This window comes from Megalobrama amblycephala, linkage group LG4 (genome assembly GCF_018812025.1).
Source record: "Megalobrama amblycephala isolate DHTTF-2021 linkage group LG4, ASM1881202v1, whole genome shotgun sequence".
Lineage (NCBI taxonomy): Eukaryota > Metazoa > Chordata > Actinopteri > Cypriniformes > Xenocyprididae > Megalobrama > Megalobrama amblycephala.
Window position 1 is genome coordinate 51,533,100 of NC_063047.1, and position 22,669 is coordinate 51,555,768.

General features: G+C 35.2%; 2 protein-coding genes across 3 annotated transcripts; both read right to left on the bottom strand.

Annotated features, from left to right (window-relative positions):
- Positions 1–4,195: 4,195 nt before the first annotated feature.
- LOC125267869 (transmembrane protein 250) lies at positions 4,196–7,984 on the bottom strand. Its single transcript, XM_048189899.1, has 2 exons — positions 7,843–7,984; positions 4,196–5,558 (listed from the first exon to the last, which is right to left on the bottom strand). The coding sequence occupies exon 2, from the start codon at positions 5,368–5,370 to the stop codon at positions 4,951–4,953; it is 420 nt and encodes a 139-aa protein (XP_048045856.1). The 5' UTR covers positions 5,371–5,558; positions 7,843–7,984; the 3' UTR covers positions 4,196–4,950.
- A 6,648-nt stretch (positions 7,985–14,632) lies between these two features.
- On the bottom strand, positions 14,633–21,265 carry LOC125267871 (intelectin-like). Of its 2 annotated transcripts, XM_048189900.1 has the most exons (9): positions 21,137–21,265; positions 19,976–20,005; positions 17,892–17,961; positions 17,658–17,780; positions 17,334–17,581; positions 15,952–16,110; positions 15,693–15,813; positions 15,431–15,534; positions 14,633–15,150 (listed from the first exon to the last, which is right to left on the bottom strand). In XM_048189900.1, exons 3-9 carry the CDS (start codon positions 17,950–17,952, stop codon positions 14,998–15,000), a joined length of 969 nt encoding a protein of 322 aa, XP_048045857.1. In that variant the 5' UTR covers positions 17,953–17,961; positions 19,976–20,005; positions 21,137–21,265; the 3' UTR covers positions 14,633–14,997. The 2 variants fall into 2 exon arrangements, with proteins under 2 accessions (XP_048045857.1, XP_048045858.1); XM_048189901.1 differs by lacking the exon at positions 19,976–20,005 and having other exon boundaries at positions 21,137–21,222.
- Positions 21,266–22,669: the final 1,404 nt, after the last annotated feature.

The following is a 22,669-nucleotide window of genomic DNA, read 5'->3' on the forward strand; positions in this document are numbered from 1 at the left end:
TTTGAAACCTGCAATTGCAATCATATTTGGAACAGTTATCTGTACGTGCGTTGTGCCTCGGCACAGCTCGTCAGCGCGGATGAATCTAACGCTTGCTGTCAGTCACCACACCGGTGTGGATAATGAACGTCTTGAAAGTATGACCAATATAAGAATTTTCATTGGAAAATATCAGCTGAACAAGTAAGTAACATTTCTGCCACTTTTGTTCTGACCAGCTGAGGAAAAAAGCATTAGGCCTACAATAAATCACACTGCCACTGATGATTAAATCTAACGATCGCTTAGCTCGGATCATGCCAAACCAGCAGCGTCCTCACGTGATAAAACCAACTAGCCTGGACTCCTTCCTTTCTGTTTACGGACGTGATGTAATAACGCACAGACGAACGGCTGTATGCTCGAATTTCCCGTGGAAATCCACCATGTCGCTCTTATTATAAAACATTATTACAAGCTTACCGTTGTGAATCGAGCTAAGATACTGAGATAGTTTTGAACACTGGCTGGTTATGTACTTGCTCAGAAATTGATTTTGGATCATTTTTAACCCCAAAAAAGTTACGGACTGCAGCTTTAAATCAACAACATTTTAAAAAAACATCAAATATTAGATCAAACTACCTCAGAATCAACTTTGCGTTTCTGCCCGTGATCGCGTCAAGGATCAGACAAATTTGCACGTGCATTTTGAAAAGCGGATGTTTAGGAAAGTGCTGCGGCAAGTTTTTGTGCCATCTAGTGGTTTAGAGGAAAATAAAATCAAAGGTGCCTTTAGCCCCGTTGTACCCTATTAATTTAAATTAATTCATTAGCCTGTGTAAAAATCGTTTGAAATTAATGAATGAAAACTTGTTTTGTCCAGAGTTATAGACCTTATGCACCAGAGAAACAAGCTGGTGCTGCCTTTATAGAGTACCTAAGAGATGACGTGTTTTTGTAGGCAAAACCCGGAAGCGAGGTAGCATTTTAGGACTTCTGGTTCCAAGCCCTAAAGTCTTTGGGTTTTTTGAATGGGTTTTTGCTAAACTCTGTGGTTAACAAAGCCTCTAAATATTTTCACGTTTTGATCTATGACATAAAACACACCAGTTATAACCTGTTTGTGATTTTTTAAACCTTTATTGTGTCTTAAAAACGGCGGTTGCTAACAAGTTGCTAAAAGGGACTACTTCCTTTGGCGGGGACTTTAGACGTGATCAGGACATTTGGACTGCATTTCTCATGAAAAAGTGGATAAGTATTCACAGCATGTTTTTAAATAAAGTTGTTTTCTAAATAATGTTTGAGGAAGTTTGGTGGTGAAGACGTTGCTCCGCGACCATGGTGTGCTGTAGTCCGTTTATAGCCTACTGTTAGCTTTTTATATCTGACGACTTTATTTAGGCTTCAAAATCTATAAATATTGTGTTAGCTTGTAAAGATTATCTTGATAGACAAAACGTGTAAGTGTCATAACCCTTTGTTAAACACACAGCTTATTTTTTGTGATTTTCCAAAAGTCTATGGGAAAAATGAATAGGTTTTCGATCGAGGGAACCCGTGCGCCGCTAACTTCTGGGCTGGCCTACAAAAACACGTCATCCCTGAGGTACTCTATAAGAGCAGCGCTGAAAAATGGGCAGGGCTTCTTAAGGTCTAAACATCAAATACATTTTAACAGTCACTGGTCGCCACCTACTGGTATAACAATGTAATAGATACAATCTTTATTTGAAGCGTAAAATTAGTTTCAAAGGTAATTTACTCATTTTGATCGCTGTGGCAAACGTGTTTATATCTAGACTATAAACTTTTATCCCAATAGGCTGACTTTCGTTATTATTTGATGTTTGCAACAGATATAGTAATGTGTAGTTGAAAACACTGTTTAAAAACACTCTCTGGCTCAGCGTCAGGTAAATATTCCGGTGTGATCTTTTAATTGACATAGCAGAATCATATCGCTATGTATTAAAAGATTGCATGTGTGTTTGAAACGAGATCGCAATCTTTTAATGATCGATCGTGCATGGGCCAATAGCCTGTTTTTGTATGTCATATTTGTACCAGCCACATATAATAAAAAGGTAGCCTAATTGCAACTTTTTCCTCACAATTTTGACACATTTTTTTTTTCTTAAAATCACAGTTCTGAGTAAGAAAGTTTGAAATATGAAATATAAACTTGCAATTGTGAGAAAAAGTCACAATTAAATTTTTAATTGCGTTTATAGAATTTTTGAGATTTAATTCCCAATTCTGAGATATAAACTTGCAATTAAGTGAAAAAAGAAATAAACTTGCAAACTCACAATTCTGAGAAAAAAGCAAGAACTGCAAGATATAAAGTCATATATCTCATATATTAGCCATACTTAATATAGGACACCAAAAGCACAAGGACTTTTGACTGTTTGTCTTGTCTTGTTTGTGATTTCCAGACAGACTATCAGTAAGTTAGTGAGATTTTTCAGTTTTTCTTTCTAAAGTAAGTGAAGCTTTATTTATATAGCACCTTTTAAAACAGTGTTTACAAAGTGCTTTACAGAAGAGGACTACACAGAAAAAAACATACAGAAATATTTAAATATATATAAATATTTTGTTACACCAGTAGATGGCAATTGAAAGTCTTTATGGGAGAGTCATTGAATCAATCATCCAACCAGGTTCATTCTTAAAGCTGACTCAGTCAGGAACAAAACAATTGACTGTCTTAATAGGTGAGTCATTGAATCATTCATTTAACCAATTTGTTCAAAAAAACACAATTTATTCACAAAAACTGTGGTTTTACTTGGATCTATTTTCTTTGACATAGCAAAAACAAAGTAACTCACAACATTGTGCCTGAAAATAATGATTTCTTGTTTATACATTTTTCAGGAGTCATGTGGCATGCTTAATTAATGACCAAGTGTGACACACAAGTCTTGAAAAGTGAAGCCAAAGCATCTCAATTGCCTCTAAGTGGCTGGATGCAGTATATACAACCTAAACAATTCAATTATACTACAAATATTTTTTTTCAACGATGATTTCTGTCATTTTATCACGCTGATGTTAAAGTGTTCGATCTTTAAGCGAAGTAGTCACTGAAGTTTTTTCTGGATCTTCAGGAGGACATTGGAGCTTTAACTTTAATTTCTATATTTCCAGAAGTGTTTATTTCACACCGACATGAGTTATTCTGCAGTATTAACCGATTCTGCGGGAGTGTGGGCGGGACCTTGATATTGCGGCTCGCTACTGCGCACACTTGAGACTCAAGATGTCAGCGCCATATTGGCACATTGGCGGCTTCACTTACTACCAGTGTTGCCAAGTCTGCGGTTTTCCCACGGAATTGCGGAATTGGGCTACTTTTACACTGTTGCCGCGGGTGGTTTTTCACGTTCGCGGGTTGAATCGACTCAAAATAACGTGATATTTAACCCCTGGAATGCAAATTGTACCAGGGGAGCCCTTCCAAAAATGAGAATTTTACCCCCCGGAATGTGATTTTTACTGTGAGACACCCCTGAATTGGGCTAGTTTTAGAATAAACCACCAACAACAAAGAAATCATAATTAGCAATTAGGGGCATAAAAAACATCTGAGTCACACGATACTGATCTCAAGATACTTTGAACAAAGCCAAAACAGAGTTGAAATTGTATGTTTTTTAAATTATTACTTCTAAGACATAAGATAAACAAAGCACTGTTCGTTAAACAATCCTCATTTTGGCTGCGTGAGATTCTCCAGCTTTGTTGTTGTTGAGCTGTTAAAGCTCCGCCCTCTTCTGGAAAGGGGGCGGGAGCAGCAGCTCATTTGCATTTAAAGGGACACACACAAAACGGCATGTTTTTGCTCACACCCAAATAGGGGCAAATTTGACAAGCTCTTATTATTTCTTCCAAAAATGCGAATTTTACCCCCCGGAATGTGATTTTTACTGTAGGACGCCCCTGAAATGCGATTGGGCTAGTTTTGAGGAGCAACTGGGCGGGTTTTGTTGTGAAAACCTGGCAACCCTGCTTACGACAATGGAAGAGAGTGAAGGTGCGTCATCTATTTTTCTTTACAGCTTTTTTAGTGGAATTCAAGCCAATATTGGGTCAAAAGTGCAAAATCAATGTTGACATGTAGTATTCTGTGCATCTCTTTGAAACAAAGTAAGACACAATTGTCTGGCTCACATTTATTATACACAGAAATTGCACACACCAGTGAGATTAACACCATTTTTATTATTTGCTGTTCCTGAGTTGTTACTGAACTGTGCTACACCACAACAACCATCCGAGCGCGTCTGCAGTAGTAGATACGTGTCCCTCCAGGAGAGTTCGGCCATTTGACACTGATCGGCAGATGTACATGTATCAGTTCATCGAGGCATTGACCCTTCTGTGCTGAGCTGTACAATGGCCAGTCTGAAATGTCACTGGTGTCCATTCGGTTTCAGAACAAAAGAGCATGCTTGGCCAAGTATGAGGCATATGATGTTTGATCCTCAAACAATAGGAGATTGTACTCACTCACTTTCCTTTCATGCCAGGCTGGCGCCAATAACACCACACTAATGCAACATGGGGCATCAGACTCATGCTCTGATTGGCACCAGACAAATAATATAGTCTGAACACCACAAGTGCATTAGTGAGGGATATTTCTGTATGACGAAGAGAAACCGTGATAAAAGACCAACTTTTTGAATGCAAATGTAAATCGAGGCACATGCAGATCTAAAAATGTATACTATTAAATCAGATTCCCCTACGCACAGTGTTAAAATACAACACGCACAACACATTTAATTAATATAAAACATAAAAAGAAACCATGCACATTTTTATTACAATGAGCTCTTTTAAATGTTCTCAGTTTTGTCATGTTGCAAGCTTAAAAAAACAAATCAAAGTGGGTTTGATTAAGCATAAGACTTGTGTCTTTCAGTGATCATATTCGTTCAGCCAATCAGAACTTCACATATCTACAAAGACCATGAAACACCATCCCAGGCCTCCGATCAGAAACATGGTCACATGCATGCTGTATATGAACAGATCGTTGATGATGCCGAAGTCCAGCCGGCGGTGGCCCAGCAGCAGGAGGATGACGGACAGCTTGTACTGAAGGCGAAGGAAAATTCGCACGCTGACGTACTGCAGGCAGAAGAGGGCAGACAGCGCCACCCAGAGGAGGGAGGTAAACAGGCTGCAGCCAAAATAGAGAAGGAACCGGATGAAGCTATACATCCACCGAGACTTCAGGTACAGGTCGAAGTTGTTGTATTTGGTGCGTACGAGCTGGGCGGTGCGTGCCGGGCCACAGGCGGAGTGCATGCAGGTGGTGTGAGGGCCATGGAAGGAGCGAACCCTCCGTGGGATGGGAATGACAGGCATGGGTGGGCTTGGGAAGCCCCTGGATTCAGGAAGGCCCACTGACAGGACTCTTCCAGGAACTCCAGGGCTGCATGTTGCATAACAGGATCACCTGCAGATAGCTAAAAGTCGGACGGGTGTAAATGTGACGCTCCGGTGACCGAGCGTGTTGCCGCTCATCTTGTGGGAATCTCCATAGCACTGAAACTCTGGGGGAATAAACCACCAACAGCAAAGAAATCATAATTAGCAATTAGGAGCATAAAAAACATCTGAGTCACACGATACTGATCTCAAGATACTTTGAACAAAGCCAAAACAGAGTTGAAATTGTATGTTTTTTAAATTATTAAACAAAGCACTGTTCATTAAACAATCCTCATTTTGGCTGCGTGAGATTCTCCAGCTTTGTTGCTGTTGAGCTGTTAAAGCTCCGCCCTCTTCTGGAAAGGGGGCGGGAGCAGCAGCTCATTTGCATTTAAAGGGACACACACAAAAACTCACACCCAAATAGGGGCAAATTTGACAAGCTATAATAAATGATCTGTATTTTGAGCTGAAACTTCACAGACACATTCTGGAGGCACCAGAGACTGATATTACATCTTGTGCAAAGGGCATTATAGGTCCCCTTTAAATATATTATATTTTATTTTTAATTTATTAATGATAATTAATAAACATGGAAGCTCAAATGTGTGATCTTCTAGGTTTGATGCAAAATTAAACCAGTCTAAACTTTCATTTTGGGCGAACTGTACACAACACATTTTTTCACATTTTTTTATTGTGATATATTGTTACACCCCTATAGACAAATATGATTAATCTGCTGATATTTGGTCAATATGAGTTTTTCTGACTGTATATAACACTGTATATAACAATCTTGAGATAAGTTTTTATTATTTATAATACATTATTTTTAAACTGATATATTTGTAGACAAAGGTCTAATGAACCATGTAAGGGAACAGGTTTTTCTGAAAATGTTTGTCTCCAAAAATGTACATTTATTCACTTCAGAACTTAATTTGTGTCAACTCCGTCAGACGCATTAAAAATATTTTAGATATTTTATATAAAAGATATTTTAATTTGATCCATCCAACAACAGTGTAAAGTCTTCAATTATGTAATAATGCTGTTCAGTAAAGGAACAAAGTGAAAAATAATACATTTTCTAAGTTTTTTCTTGGGTTAGGGTTATTATGAACAATCCAGTTCCTAAATCCCTTAATTCTCTAACCTCCTTGTTAATATGAAACAATCAGACATATCATCATGTAGTTCAGTTGATGCTTTAAATAAAATAAAATAAAAATATTTATTTCAAAATGAACAAAAACCTTCACCTCATGCATGGTGTTAAATACTGACGGAGTTGACAAAGGTCCAGTTGGGGCCAAATATACAGTATATGTAAATAGAATCAACATTATTCCCCATATGCAAAAAACATATTAAATCACATTATTTAGACTTTCTGAGAGCACTTGTTGAGACGGAGTTGATGTCTGATGTCTTGAATATACTGCAGATGACCATGACACTGCCTGATTTTTTCATAATCATAATAAATCCTGAGTTGATGCATAGTGAGGACTTTGATAGGGCATTTTTTTATGGAAAATATAATATAATTCAAGACTTACTTTTTGTATTGTTTGATATATTACAGATCTCTGCCTTTCAATTTAAATGTATATTTTTGAATTTGTTGCATTTTTAAACACTTTGTTTGGCCATTTTACATTGTGACCTCATGATGAGGACGGGTTAAATTACATGTGTTTCCAAGTATAGAGCATGCATTTAAAATAATACTAACAAAATTATTTAAAAATAAAAGCAATGAATGTCCAGATTTCCTAGATGTAACTTTATAAGTATTTTTATTTTGATGAATTTCTTTATTTTTAACATAAAGAGGGCTTTTGTGTGTAGGACATGTTTAGTCCCTTATCTCAAGAATCAGTGAAGTGCAAACAGAATGTAATGTTTTCATGTGGATAGTTGTAATTTACATTTGCCTCTGTATAAATATCTGGAGCCCTGGTTAATACCATGGTACAGAAACAGAACGATTGCCTCATTTATAAACCATGGCATTTATTTACACAGAAGAATTACAAGTTACTTCCAAGAACACCAATGCATTACAGTAGAACAATAACATTATGATTATCATCTCATGTATTTATTCCATTGCATTTACACGGTATGCAAAAGAATACAATGGGATGTCCAAAATCCAGAGTAATACGTCTTTTGAGTGTTCAAGTGTTAAAATAGCCTCAGAATAATTATGTTTTATGCAAACATACAGACATACATCTTCCTAATGGTTATTCTATAAACGCAAGGCCACATTTAATGCTGTTCATCACGCAGAAAACACGTTATCACTCACCTCTCGTCACACACTTTATTTATTACATATTATATGTACATCATATGTGATTATAAATGGTATAAGGGAATGAAACTCACATGCGTTTATGCTGGATTCATCTGCTGTGCTGATAATGATGTGCTGCGGCGCGGAACACGGTCTGTCGCAAAACACACAGGCCCGATGGTTGCTACGACAACAGCCGGACAATTTAAAGGCGCAGGCTGCAGGTTTTATTGATCTCTGAATCCAGTCAGCGTCGTAAATATGTTTTTTTTCTTTTAATAGATTTACGACAGGATTATCAGAATCCGTTCGTGATGTTTAAATTAGTGGTTACTTGTTTTAAGTCTGAAATCCCTTGGAATAAATATCATCTTGAACCATCAGATGGTAATTATATATATAACAATGTAGTAATTTGATATGTAAAGCTACTTTGAAACGATGTGTATCGGAGATTACACTAGATCTGATTAAAAAATGTTCATTCAACTAGAACCACTTGGTACTATTTTCACAAATAAGTGTACATTTTAAAAACCAAACTGATCACACAGTCATTCTTGCAAAACATGGTCCCATGCTTTCATATATGTATATATATATATATATATAGGTCAAGGATTTGCATATACCCGCTTTAAAAAGCACGAGGATACGGATTTGGCACTCTTTAATGTGGAGTGACAGATCGCTGTAGATCAAAAGAAGCGTCAGCGTGAACTGATCCTCTCCTCCACTTTAGTACCAGTTACAGCGCGAAATAAACATGAATGAACAACTAAAGGTATGTTAAAAGATACAGAACAACTTACCGAAATCCATATCATGTCTCGTGTAATCGCGCTCAATCATTGTTTCAACCACGGAAAGACGTTAATAAAATATCTTGTAATAAACGTCACATTTACCTCAGAACAAACATATTCATCATAACCATAAACTTGTTAGTCAGCTAGAAAAATTAACTCTAGAGAGGAGCATTTAGCTAAATATATGCACCATATTACATATTAATTATAATTTTTAATGTTCTTTAATAGCCTATGTTTGAATAAATCCATCAAGTTGACAGTCACCATTTAAATGTTTATATTTAAAAAAAAACGAATTGGAGTAGAAATAATTCTAAAGTTAGTAGGCCTATTATAACTTTATTATTATTATAAAAATTTCCTTAAGTGTAATTTAAGTTTGTATACAAATAAGTTAATTTTAACCTACAATATTAATGTAGTACCAACTGATCCATGTATTTTACAGCATTAGTTGAGAGATTTTTTTTTTCTTGATAAAATTTGCCATGTACTGACCTGATATACTGTATCCAAAATAACTGATACTGGATCGAATTGCAAGCTTGTGAATCATAATACATAACTATGATGACAAACTGGCAGGAAATGATGCAAAAGAGAAAAGAAAGTCCAAACAGGGTGATATTGTGACATACTGATAAGCCTCATCTTTCCATTATTGTTAATAATAGTTGCAACCTGCACTCTTAAATGTGCATTGAAAATTGCCAGCTGATAAACCCCCGGGAATACGATCACGGGCCCCCTTCCGGAGATTTGCCAATAACCTAAACACTGTATATACACTGTAAAAAAAATCCCGTTGTTTCTACGGAAAAATACCGGCAGCTGTGGTTACCAGAACAATACTGTAAAAATGACATCAAACCGTAAACATACTTACGGAGTTACATGTGAATTTTACATTTTAAATATGTATATTTAACATTGGATTTCAGTACACTGTAAAAAAAATCCCAGTAAAATTTACGGAAAAATAGCATATTTCATTAACTGATATAATGTTAATTTACCAACCTAATGAAATACTAATATCTGTTTTGTATCTTTATAATACACTGACAGTCACCAAACCCAGTGGTGATGAGAGTCACATGATGAATCAAAGTTCATCACAAGCAGCTTTTCCACAAGCTGAGAAGGACAATACTAATATATAGAAGGTGCACACAGTGTCATTCACACACACACTAAACACCATCATGGTAACATGCATGAAATTTTAAAAATGCAATAAACATTAATTTAACAACATTAGATGTAACATAAAACCCTAATGTACATAACTGATTAGAAAAAAATGAGAAAAACTAAGAAGAAACAGAGTTATTTCAAAAAAATATATCAAATGTGAAGTGTCACGCAGGGAATTGTGGGAATGTCAATTTACGGTTTTTCACTAAATTTTACAATGAATTGTTATTTTTCACTTTCAAAAACTGTGAATTTAACGGTATTTTACCGTAAAATTACATTAAATGTACCGTTAGATCTATTACAGTTATTCACCGTATATAGTACGGAAACTTTCTGTAAACCAATTAACAGTTTTTCACCGCAGCATTTTTACAGTCTTTTACTGTTAAAATCACGGTAATTTTTTACAGTGTACAGTACAGTCCAAAAGTTTGGAACCACTAAGATTTTTAATGTTTTTAAAAGAAGTTTCATCTGCTCACCAAGGCTACATTTATTTAATTAAAAATACAGTAAAAAACAGTAATATTGTGAAATATTATTACAATTTAAAATAACTGTTTTCTATTTGAATATATTTCACAAAGTAATTTATTCCTGTGATGCAAAGCTGAATTTTCAGCATCGTTACTCCAGTCTTCAGTGTCACATGATCCTTCAGAAATCATTCTAATATGCTGATTTGCTGCTCAAGAAACATTTATGATTATTTTCAATGTTGAAAACAGTTGTGTACTTTTTTTTCAGGATTCCTTGATGAACAGAAAGTTCAAAAGAACAGCATTTATCTGAAATACAAAGCTTCTGTAGCATTATACACTACCGTTCAAAAGTTTGGGGTCAGTAAGAATTTTTATTTTTATTTTTTTGAAAAGAAATTAAAGAAATGAATACTTTTATTCAGCAAGGATGCATTAAATCAATCAAAAGTGGCAGTAAAGACATTTATAATGTTACAAAAGATTAGATTTCAGATAAACACTGTTCTTTTGAACTTTCTATTCATCAAATAATCCTGAAAAAAAATATTGTACACAAATATTTTTTACAATTGTACACATTAAATGTTTCTTGAGCAGCAGATCAGCATATTAGAATGATTTCTGAAGGATCATGTGACACTGAAGACTGGAGTAATGATGCTGAAAATTCAGCTTTGCATCACAGGAATAAATTACTTTGTCAAATATATTCAAATAGAAAACAGTTATTTTAAATTGTAATAATATTTCACAATATTACTGTTTTTTACTGTATTTTTAATTAAATAAATGTAGCCTTGGTGAGCAGACAAAACTTCTTTTAAAAACATTAAAAATCTTAGTGGTTCCAAACTTTTGGACTGTACTGTATATATATATATATATATATATATATATATATATATATATATATATATATCATATATATATATATATATTTCAGTCCACATACTCATTGTTTCAAACACAAGATTTGTAGGAGCCATAGTTACTAGTTTATTTAATTTTTATCAATTTGTTCATTTAAATATAATTCTGTTGTTGTATTGTTAATTGTTTATTTCTTTGAGTGTGTGCCCTCTATAGGTGAGAGAAATATTTAAAAGGATATGCCACCCCTGACAGGAGGGGGGCGCTGGTGCAAGAGCACAGTTTTTTGACCATACACATGGAGAAAGCCTGAAAGCAGCCTTGGAGTTGTTTGTTTTATGCTACAATGCATCTTTATTTTTGATTTAATAAACTTAAAGTTATCGTTTGAAACATCAACAAGCCTCTTTGGATCTATTCATGCTACTTAGTTTGCACACGTCAGATATATTGCATCATCACCTCTCACAGGGACAAAATTAGAAATTTGAAGCTTGAAGATTATTGTAATATGTAATGAGAACATTTGGTTTAATCTTCTTCTAATTTAGTACTTTTAACAATCAGTTCATTCAATAGCAAACAATGCAAGATACATGTTTCAAATCACTCTTGTTGCTGAAATAATTATGCCACATTGGAAAATACACATACATAAAATCCATAATGTTTGTAATATATCTATTCAGTGTTTTATCAAACAGTGAGATAAATCCATAAGTTTCTGCACTATAACACAGTTTGCTGCCAATACATTAAAAGTAAAGGCTTTCCAGAAGAGTGTAGAGCATCCAGAGCCTTTGTGAGGTCAGGCATGCACTGATGTTGGATGAGAAGGCCTGGCTCGCAATCTCTGTTCCAGTTCTTTCAACTATGTTTTTTATGGACCTGGCTTTGTGCACTGGGGCACAGTGATGCTGGAATAGAAGAGTCTTCCCCAAACTGTTCCCACAAGCTTAGCCTTGTCCAAAATGTCTAGGTATGCTGGCGCATTAAGATTTTCCTTCACTGGAAGTAGCCAGAACAGCCCCATACTATTATCCCTCCTCCACAAACTTTACAGTTGGCACAATGCAGTCAGGTAACGTTCTCCTGGCACCCACCAAACCCAGACTCACCCATCAGACTGACAAACAGAGAAGTGTGATTTGTCTCTTCACAGAACAGGTTTCCACTGCTCCAGAGTCTAGTGGTGCCATGCTTTACACCGCTCCATCTGACGCTTGGCATTGTACTTGGTGATGTGAGGCTTACATGCAGCTGCTTGGCCATGGAAACCCATTCCATGAAGCTCCCGCCGCACATATTAAAGGGATAGTTCACCCAAAAATTACCCCATGATTTACTCACCCTCAAGCCATCTTCTTTCAGATGAACACAATCAGAGATATAGTTAAAAATATCCTAGCACTTCCAAGCTTTGTAATTGTAGGGGGGCATTTGAAGCCCAAAAAAATGCATACATCCATCATAAATATAATCCATACTGCTCCAGGGGGTTAATAAAGGCCTTCTGAAGCGAAACGACGGGTTTTTGTAAGAAAAATATCCATATTAAAACTTTAAGTATAATAACTAGCATCCGGCAGACAACCGTACACATCGATTTGCGGCACAAGAGTGACTGACACATGACGATAGAGCAAAACAAAACACCGTCATGAATTAGAAGTCTAAAACGAGAATTTTTAAAGAGAAATGTAGGAGGATTTGGATATATGAGGAGCTTGAGTTTGTTGCACAGCCATATTTGTTTGAACCACGAGAGGCGTCTAAGCTTATGATACTCCTACATCCTGCGTCATACATCGCTTCACGAGTTACTCATTTGGTGCAAGTTAGTATGTGTATAATTATCTGGTAGAAGCTAGTTATTATAGTTAATAAAGTTTTAAATATGGATATTTTTCTTACAAAAACCCATCGCTTTGCTTCAGAAGGCCTTTATTAATCCCCTGGAGCCGTATGGATTATTTTTATGATGGATAGATGCATTGTTGGGCTTCAAAATGTGGCATTCACACTGCGTTAGTCTGAAAGAAGATAGTTGTGTATATATATATATATATATATATATATATATGTTCATTTGATTTGGTAAAAGCCCTATAATGTTACTGTAAGCAATTAAAAGATGTTCTACAGTACACTCAAAAAAATAACTCTATGAACGAACATAAAAAAAATCATGGAAAGGATTTCCACATGATTAAGTTGCTTTATTTCAGCATTATGCAATTCTGTTATTCCAATTTAATATACTTACATTGGGTCAACTTAATTTATTAAGGTTGATTCAACTTATTTACTATGGTTGGGCACAGCTTAATTTAATAGTGTCAGCCCAACTAATTTGCAATGTTTTGGAAAATAAATAAAAAGCAATAAATAAATAAATAAAAAATAAATTGTTTTCATATACATTGATTTTTACAATTAATTCTTGTTTAATTTTGTGATTTATATAACTTTTGTGATGTTCTGTGTTAGAAATCTAGATGTGATACTGGATTCATCCTAAATTGCCTTAACCAAAAACATTGTAAAGCCTAAATTGATCATAAGTCCATTGGTGGCAATGGTTTTACAATCAACATAGGCACAATTACAATCAATCTTACAATGCTTTTGGGAAATGCAACCCAGTGATTACTACCACAGTGATTACTTTCTTATTAAAGTAATTTGAAAGTTTGTTAGCAGGTCCTCAACCCAAGCACAAGTGCAACAATTCACCACAATGGTAACCCTAAAACTATTAATTAACAGAAACTTTTAAATACCAACATAATAGAACAGTAAACATTGAAAAGTCTTTCCATTTTCTCATCTTCCTAAAAACTGCTTAAAATAACACTTTATTTCAACATTTACACTCCTACTTCAGCCCCTTTGCAAAGCATGATGGGAAGTGAAAATCCTGTTTGATTGAGTCCTGGTTGGGTTTACTTGATTGAAACATGTTATTCCAATATGAAAACATCAAGTTAAGTCAAAGAGTAATCGTTTCAAGTCAATTTAACATGAATCAATCACATTTAAACCAGAAACCTGATACAATGGTGTTGAATCAAAATAAATTGTTTAAATAAACTGAACAGCATCAAAAAATATTTTCTTTGAGTGTATGTAACTTTATTTTTTATAAATATTTATGAGTTGTACTCATGACATTGTGTCAATCAGACTGATGATTTGTTTCAAATATTAGGATTATTGTTCAAATGTTCCCTAACAACAAAAGATGGTGAGTGCATCCTTATAATTTAAGATATATTGTAGTTAGGGATGTTTGTTTTCCAATGCTTATCATACATATATGGATGTTAATATATATGTCCAAGATGATAAAATAAATATTAAAATAAAGAATTTGGGACAAGTGGTTATAATGATGAACATTTCAATGGATCTTACCTGTTTTGTGTATGATCAAATCTTCACAAATTTGTTCGTGGAATATTTTCAGTCTAACTTGTAAACTATGAAACCGGAGTAGGTTTTGAATCTGGACAGCGTTTGCAACATATTGGTTTTATTTGAACTTTATACATTTGTTTCCATTTGTGAACAGTTGGAAAAAAAGTCAATTTAGTCAATTTAGATGTTAAAAGTAAATTAGATATGCACCAGTTACAAACATGCATTCTGACATGCATGCTGACATGCATTCTCTGTAAAGCTGCTTTGAAATGATATGTATCGTGAAAAGCGCTACACAAATAAATGTGAATTGAATTGAATTGAATTACAAACACCATACACATTCTTAGATTATAGCCCAATATATAAGATATATATTGTAAAGGTACATTTTAGTAAATAATTGTGTATATCTCTGACGGAAGGAAAGGAGGCTGGTCATTTTAGATTCATCAGAGTGTCAGCGATAAAAAAGTAGTACAGCAGCTTCAGTTATCTCTTTGGATGCACTCCATTCTGCATTAGTACCATAGCCATTCCAGTCGAAACTCGTAAAGTCCCCACACTGTACAGGGAATCCCTCAGGAAAGTGTCCTCCTCCACCAATACAGAACTGCAAAAACATGGGTACATTAATAACACCATATGCATTTCTTCATATAACATTGGTGCAGTCGATTTATTTCTGTTGTAAGTGTACTGCTGTAAAAGAATTTCCTCTTCATTTATACAATGATGCATGAATAACAGCCGGTGGTGATCAACAGCACATCACAAATGCTGTTCATAAACCCTGTTGTTAAAACTGAGCATCAGAATGGGAAAGAAATGTAATTCAAGTGACTTTGAACGTGGCATGGTTGTAAATAATCCATAAAATCTGTTTAACTCACATGTTCAGTGTGACAAGCGGTTGGTTTAACGCCCGAACAAATAGCCATGGCTGCCTTTTCAGTATTGAAAACTCTGAATGCGATGAATCCAGGCTCAAATATTGCTAAAAAAAGCACAGAATATATAACCGATGATGATCTGTCATGAAAGGTCCATGCTCATATGACATTTATTAAAGTGATTGGATGCTTTGTAAATAATACACTATCTACTTTCTTTAAAAATTTTTGAAAAATATTGGCTCAAGAGGTATTGCAGTACATCTTGAATTAGGTCCATATAGATTTTTGGTAGAATCTGCACTTCCAGTATCATACACGATTGGAATAACAGGTCCATTATCAATGAGGCATGTGCCGATTCCAAACCTCACAGGGAATTTCTGGGAAAATGAAGATAAAAATTTGTTTTATTATTTATACTATGATTATTACTTTTTATTTCACAAAAAAATTGTGGCCTTCGCCTATAATTTCTGTGAATGTTTCAAACTCAAAACCAATATTAAAGTTTATCTGACCGTAAATAATTTGAAAAGGTTTCCTCCATGGAGAGTTAAGAAGTGATTTTCAGTGTGGTATCTCAGGATGGAGGCAGCGGTCCAGTGTTCCAACTCCATATTATTAGGAACATGCCACACAGACACATCCTGTGCCGCAATGTCAAAGTATCCAGGATTCTGTCAAATCAAGTCATATTTATTTATATAGTGCTTTATAAATTGCAAATTGTTTCAAAGCAGCTTTACAATAATAAAAAGGAAAATGGAAAATGTCCAACTGCCTTGCACATTCGGTTGGTGAGGTCTGAATGCACTCTGATGCCGGAAGTGATCTCTCGCACTCATTGACATCACTTCCGTCATCAGAGCGTGTTTTCAGTGCTCACCAACCGGATGCTCAAGGCAGTTGGACATAGTGGTGTATTAGAGGTAAAAAAATGATATAAATACTGTTTGGTTTCTCGCACAAACTGATCGTTTTGTGTCTTAGGACATCAATGTGTCGTCCCGAGCCGCAGGGTTTAATTTGGATTTGTCTGTGCATGTTTTTTTTTTTACTCTTATAGACAAAGTTCCCATTGACACGCATTATATGACTGACAGACCGCAACGGTTGGAGTTTAAATCATCATTTGTGTTCTACTGAAGAAACAAAGTCACCTACATCTTGGATGCACTGGGAGTAAGCAGATAAACATCAAATGTTCATTTTTGGGTGAACTATCCCTTTAATGGTCAAGACTCGAGACAGATGTGCACGTGTACATGTTCTCGCATGCAGAACATAAACAGAACACATGCTGTTGGATCGTGGCATTGGCTAAAGGTTTTGTTTGTGAGATTTACTACAATGACAATGGCGGGAGGATATAAAAATCAGACAGCACTGCTATCTTTGCGCTGTACGGCGCACTCGTTTTTTTCCAAGTGCGCCTATGTCGCGGCAAGATGAAAACATCTCGACTATTCAGAATGCCACTGCAGGTCATGTGACAAAAAGCCAACCGATCAGCTTTGGCCTTTCTGTAACAACATCGAAAGCTCAGCCGAACAGCTGATCATAGCTGTGCACGACAGGTTTTTATTTCTCATCTCCATACATATATCTAGTAGCAAAGCTAACGCAAGGGCTAGAAATCAATTAATCCTTTGCTGATACTTTCTCGTACTGAGAATACTGAGGTGCAAATAGTATCTGCCAATATAAAGTATAGATAGCATCTATTTACTATTTGCTCTTATTGCAAAGAACAGATACTTTTACATGGTGTAAATAGAATCTATCGCTATTTTCACCTAGTGTAAATAGCATATCGCTAAGGAAATTCTGCTATTGTCATTTAGTGTAGAATATATTGCTATTTTCACTTGGTGTAAATAGCCGCTGTCTAAAAAATTACCTTATAATCATCACTTGTAGCGGCCTCTACAGTTCCAAATGTGACTCTGTTCTCCCATGTCCCTTCACCACTAGGACGTTTTTCGTTGCTGCCCTGCTCACTAGACCAGCGATCACCAACAGTACACTTTCCATACATGTTGTTTTCATGAACGCTGGCCACGAGCGTCCAGCCGCCACCCGCAGTGGTCATATCACAGAACGTCTGGTAGAGGACTCCGCTTGAAGAGATCAGATAGTACAGGCCATCTGAGTGAACAGAAGCATTGGGTCAGCTAAATGGAGTTGTTGTTTAAGATGGAAAATGAACATAAAAAGAGCGTACCATCATGAACCTGATACTTGTCACGAATTTCTTTGCAACTTCGAGCAACATATTTAATTCTGCCCAGAAGTTTTCCAATCTCAGGGTTGTCACCGATATTAACAGATGGTGCTTCTTGATTTACTACAATGTAAAACATAAAGACAGTGTGAAATATATTGTGGGAAAATAAAAAATGGGATTTTCAAAGTATAAAGATAATACATTTCAATCCAAACTAATTATTAAACTTACTTAGTGCAGCCTCACAGAACCATAAATTCAGCGAGAGGATGAGAAGGATCCATGAAAACATTTTTGTACTCTGCAAAGTTATTCACAATTATACATTAAGCACATTTTTTCTTTTATCACACTCTAAAAACTTTTACTATGATTTACAAATTTTTTTTTTTGGTGAAACATTTTTACACTTAAAAATATTGAGTAAATTTTAAAGCAGTGAAATCAATTACATATACCATATGAAGAGTAAATGTAAATAAAAAATCAAGTAGATCTGAGTAACTGCATTTGGTACAGAAAATAATAGATTGGAAACGTTTAAAAAACAATATTTATGAGTAATATTAACTTTTTTATTTATGAGTAATAATAACTTTTATAGTATGAGTATTATTAAACTTTAATTTCATCTAAACCTTTGTAAAATATTCCACACAACCACATTCATGACATCAGCCTTTATTGTCGATAAGCACAGCAATGCAGCATATTTTATACTGTTTTAACATGTACACAATATGGCGGCCTACATTTAAACTCATATAACAAACATTTTAGAAGTAAAATTTAAACATTTAAAAGTAATTCAAGTGAAATCAACCGGTCTGTTATCCCATTTCCACCGTATCAGCGCTGGTTCTCGCGCCTGAGATAACTCAGTTTTGAGAACATTTTATCATCCAAATTAAATGTATTAATTATCTTCAGGAATAAAGTCATGATGTGTCTTTTTTAATGCATCAGGCGTTTCATTCACGCAAAAAGACAGACGCGACACTCGTTTAGATGACTCACATTGCGTCCCTGTGTGTTGTTTTGCATTAAATAAAATGATTGAAAGCACAGTAATGAATTTATAGATCAAATATAACTTAAACAAACCTTAATTTTACAGAGGAAATGCACCAGTTCTGCGACGCTGAGAAGAGACTGAAGAGAATTTAAACAGCCCGCGCTCACTCTCAACCGTTGAGTTCTCCTCACGTGGGAGGGTGGGGGAGGGCATTGTTTTAAGTGAGTAAACTTACTCATTTTTTTGTGTGTGAAAGATGAATAATATTGCTTTGAATTAAGTAATATTTATGGTTCTTGAAACAGATCAGTTTAATTCTCCATACTCAAATATTTTGATAGAAATTTCACAAATATATTTTTGAAAACTAATTTGTCAGTCAAATACAAAATTCTTTTAGTGAAAAAAAAAAAATTAAATATAACTGTAAATTTGAGACAATTTTTTTTTTTTTTTGGATTTTTAATTAATTATTTTGGTATGTTCAACCCAAACCATCAAGTAAATTATATAGAAGTCCCTTTAAGAGAAGTCATTTCACTCGGCGGCCATCTTTGAAACGCCTCTCAGGCATCCAAGCAAAGAATAACAAGCGACAGTCAACAGATCGTTCCATTGCAACACCGGCGCCCAGCAGCAACCCTGCGTTTCCGTTTCCGCCATTTTGTGGTGAAAGCTAGTCGCTGTCTACTAGTTTCTATGGCAATATCATACAATAATGTACATTAAAGCTGAAATCCAACCTGAATGATGACAACACATAATAAAATACTGTCAGTAGTGATCATTAAATCCTTTTTACAGTTTATTTAACACACTTTGTGTTTAAGTCTTCCACTTTTTACACAAAACCTTTGCTCTCTAGTTTGGGTTAAAGTTCTTTAAAAGGCTTATAAACACTTAATTATTACCAACATATGAAATTAAATTAAGGACATGCATCAGAATAATTGGGAATGTTGAACAATAAATATATGAATAGGCTATACAGCTTGATTTTGCAGTGTTGTCTAATGTCCGTTAAAGCAAAAGTGTCCAAAAGTGGGAATTGTGTGATAACGGACACAGCAATGCATCATGTATTATAAGATCATTATGTTTGTAGCGTGATCCATTAAAACATACAATATAACCTATTTCAGTTCAGACCTATATTATTATTATTACTCCACAAGGTCTGAAATATATTGTTCACTGCAAACATGATGATCTTAAATTTATTAATTATTAATTTACTATTAATAAATGTGTAAAGTTGCATAAAATGGAAATGCTCAATAAAGTAGGCTAACTACATTACCTCAGATGGATGAATGGTTGGATTCCACAACTGGTAAAATAAAACATATATAAGACAACATTTACTGTAGGATCATACAATTTACTGGTGACTTAATTTAAAAAACTGTCCTGTTGCGCTTCTGATTTGGCAGTGAAATTCGCCGATTTTGGGTGCGTAAGATGTGAAGGATTCTATGGTTCAGTTAGTATTTTCACCCCATAATGGCGGCCGCGCTACCGGAGCGCCATCTAGTGGCTGTTACCCAAAAAGTATCAAAGTATCGCCTCTTGGGTTCTAAGCTCTTTGTCCAAGTGCAGCTCCTACCTTTTTGAATGGGGAAACATCAAATTCTCCAAAACTTTAATTCACTAAGCTTACGATTACATTTAAAAAACACTAAAGATATCTGACAACAACAGTCTTATAAAGTTTGTGTCTTATGTTCAAAAAGCTTTGAAATAGCTTGTTTTTCAAGCTAGACCAGCCAATGCACATGCGCAGTCATGAGCGCGGGTCTGAGAACTCTAGCTGTTTCTATAGCAACCAGAGCTTCTAACGGCAGATGCAGTGACGTGTGGCTTTACTAATCAACGATTGGCTCTTTCATTTAGAAGACGGGGCTTATCCGCCATATTGGGTGTTGCACTTTTTCCCATTCTTTAATAGGAGTGTATCGCCTTTCGATGATATTCAGAGATTTTATTAAGTTAATAAAGTTAATTATTACTGTGATATTTAGAGTGCAGTTTGTGGCAAAGCTTCATCGCTGTTCTCTTCCCTGCTTACAGTTTTTCTCACTTTCATACACCTTTCTCTGATCACAACTAAAATAATCAAAACTTCTTGTTCAAGAAGTTTTTATCACTTGTGCACATCATAAAAGCAATTTCTCATTCATTTGAACAAATTTGCCATGTAATGCTGTGGCAGCCTAATTGATTATGTTCAATAATCATAAAAATCACTGGTTTCCAAATGTTAGGCCTGATTCGAGAAACTGTAACACAAATACAATGTTTGAGTGTAGCGGTCCTGCCCGTGAACGCGCAGCTTGTTTACTTTCACTTTTAAATGTATCTGTTTAAATTTATTTCGCAACCAGTAGATTAAAAGTATCATCTGTTTAGTTCACTTCATTTATTTTCTTACATTTAATTTGTATGAATGAAGAATTCTTACGTTTGTTGTCCGTGTTCCTCTTCTCACTGCAGAGACTTCAAGAATCTGGGCAAGTCAGAGAATGCGCGTGCCCGTTTAAACTTATTCGTGTGTTGTTGTTATTGTTTTTTAGTTTGTGTTTGAATAAATTATTATTTTTGTGATATTACTTAGGCCTACGTAACATTAATATGCATTTTATTTTGTCCATCGAGTTTTTGTTTTGCCTTTTTTTTGTCAAAAAAAAAAAAAAAAAAAAAAAACTCCAGCAGGAAGTGATAAATTTTCAAATCATATAATGTATAAACTTAACATTTACAAAACATTCACATTTGAACATACACAAAATACATAGCAATTACTGTAGGATCTTTTGAAATATTCATCATAATTTTCACACACATTCTTTTCCCAAATTCTTTATTTTATTATTTTGGACAATAAAAGAAGGGTAAAAATTGCAGTAAATCATCCTGGATATGGATTTAAAAACTATCACTTATTAAATGACAAATTATTTTTTCATCAATTACAAACATCTTAACACATTTACCTAAAATTCTCACTGAACAAATGTCACTTATTCTTTACAGACCAATATAAACGATATATCTTGAAAAATATATAATTGTAGCCTACATGTAACAATCAGATGTTTAAGGGTTAGTTCACCCAAAAATGAAAATTCTGTCATTAATTACTCACCCTCATGTTGTTCCACACCCATAAGACCTTAGTTCATCTTCAGAACACAAATTAAGATATTTTTGATGAAATCCGAGAGCTAACTGACTCGTCCATAGACAGCAATATAATCAACACCTTCAAGGTCCAGAAAGGTACTAAAGTCATCGTTAAAACAGTCATGTGACTGCAGTGGTTCAAACTTAATGTTATGAAGAGACGAAAATACTTTTTGTGCGCAAAAACAAAACCAAAATAACCACTTTTTGTGCATTGTGCATTTTGTGAGTGTGTGTGTGATTGTGTTTGTGAATGTGAATGCATGTGTGTGAGTGTGTGTGTGTGTGTGTGTGTGAATGTGAGTTCATATGTGAGTGCGAGTGTGTGTGTGTGTGTATGTGAGTGTGTGTGTATAGTGTGTGTGAGTGTATATGTGAGTGTGTGTGTGAGTTCAAGTGTGTGTATAGTGAGTGTGAGTGTGTGTAAGTGAGTGTGTGTGAGTGTGTGTATAGTGAGTGTGTGAGTGCGAGTGTGTGTGTGTAGTGAGTGTGTGTGTGTGTGTGTGTATGTGAGTGTGTGTGTGTGTGTATGTGAGTGTGTGTGTGTAGTGAGTGTGTGTGTGAGTGTGTATGTGAGTGTGTGTGTGTAGTGAGTGTGTGTGTGAGTGTGTATGTGAGTGTGTGTGTGTAGTGAGTGTGTGTGTGAGTGTGTATGTGTGTGTGTGTGAGTGTGCATGTGTGTGTGTGTGTATAGTGTGTGTGAGTGTGTATGTGAGTGTGTGTATAGTGTGTGTGAGTGTGTATGTGAGTGTGTGTGTGAGTGCATAGTGTGTGTGAGTGTGTATGTGAGTGTGTGTATAGTGTGTGTGAG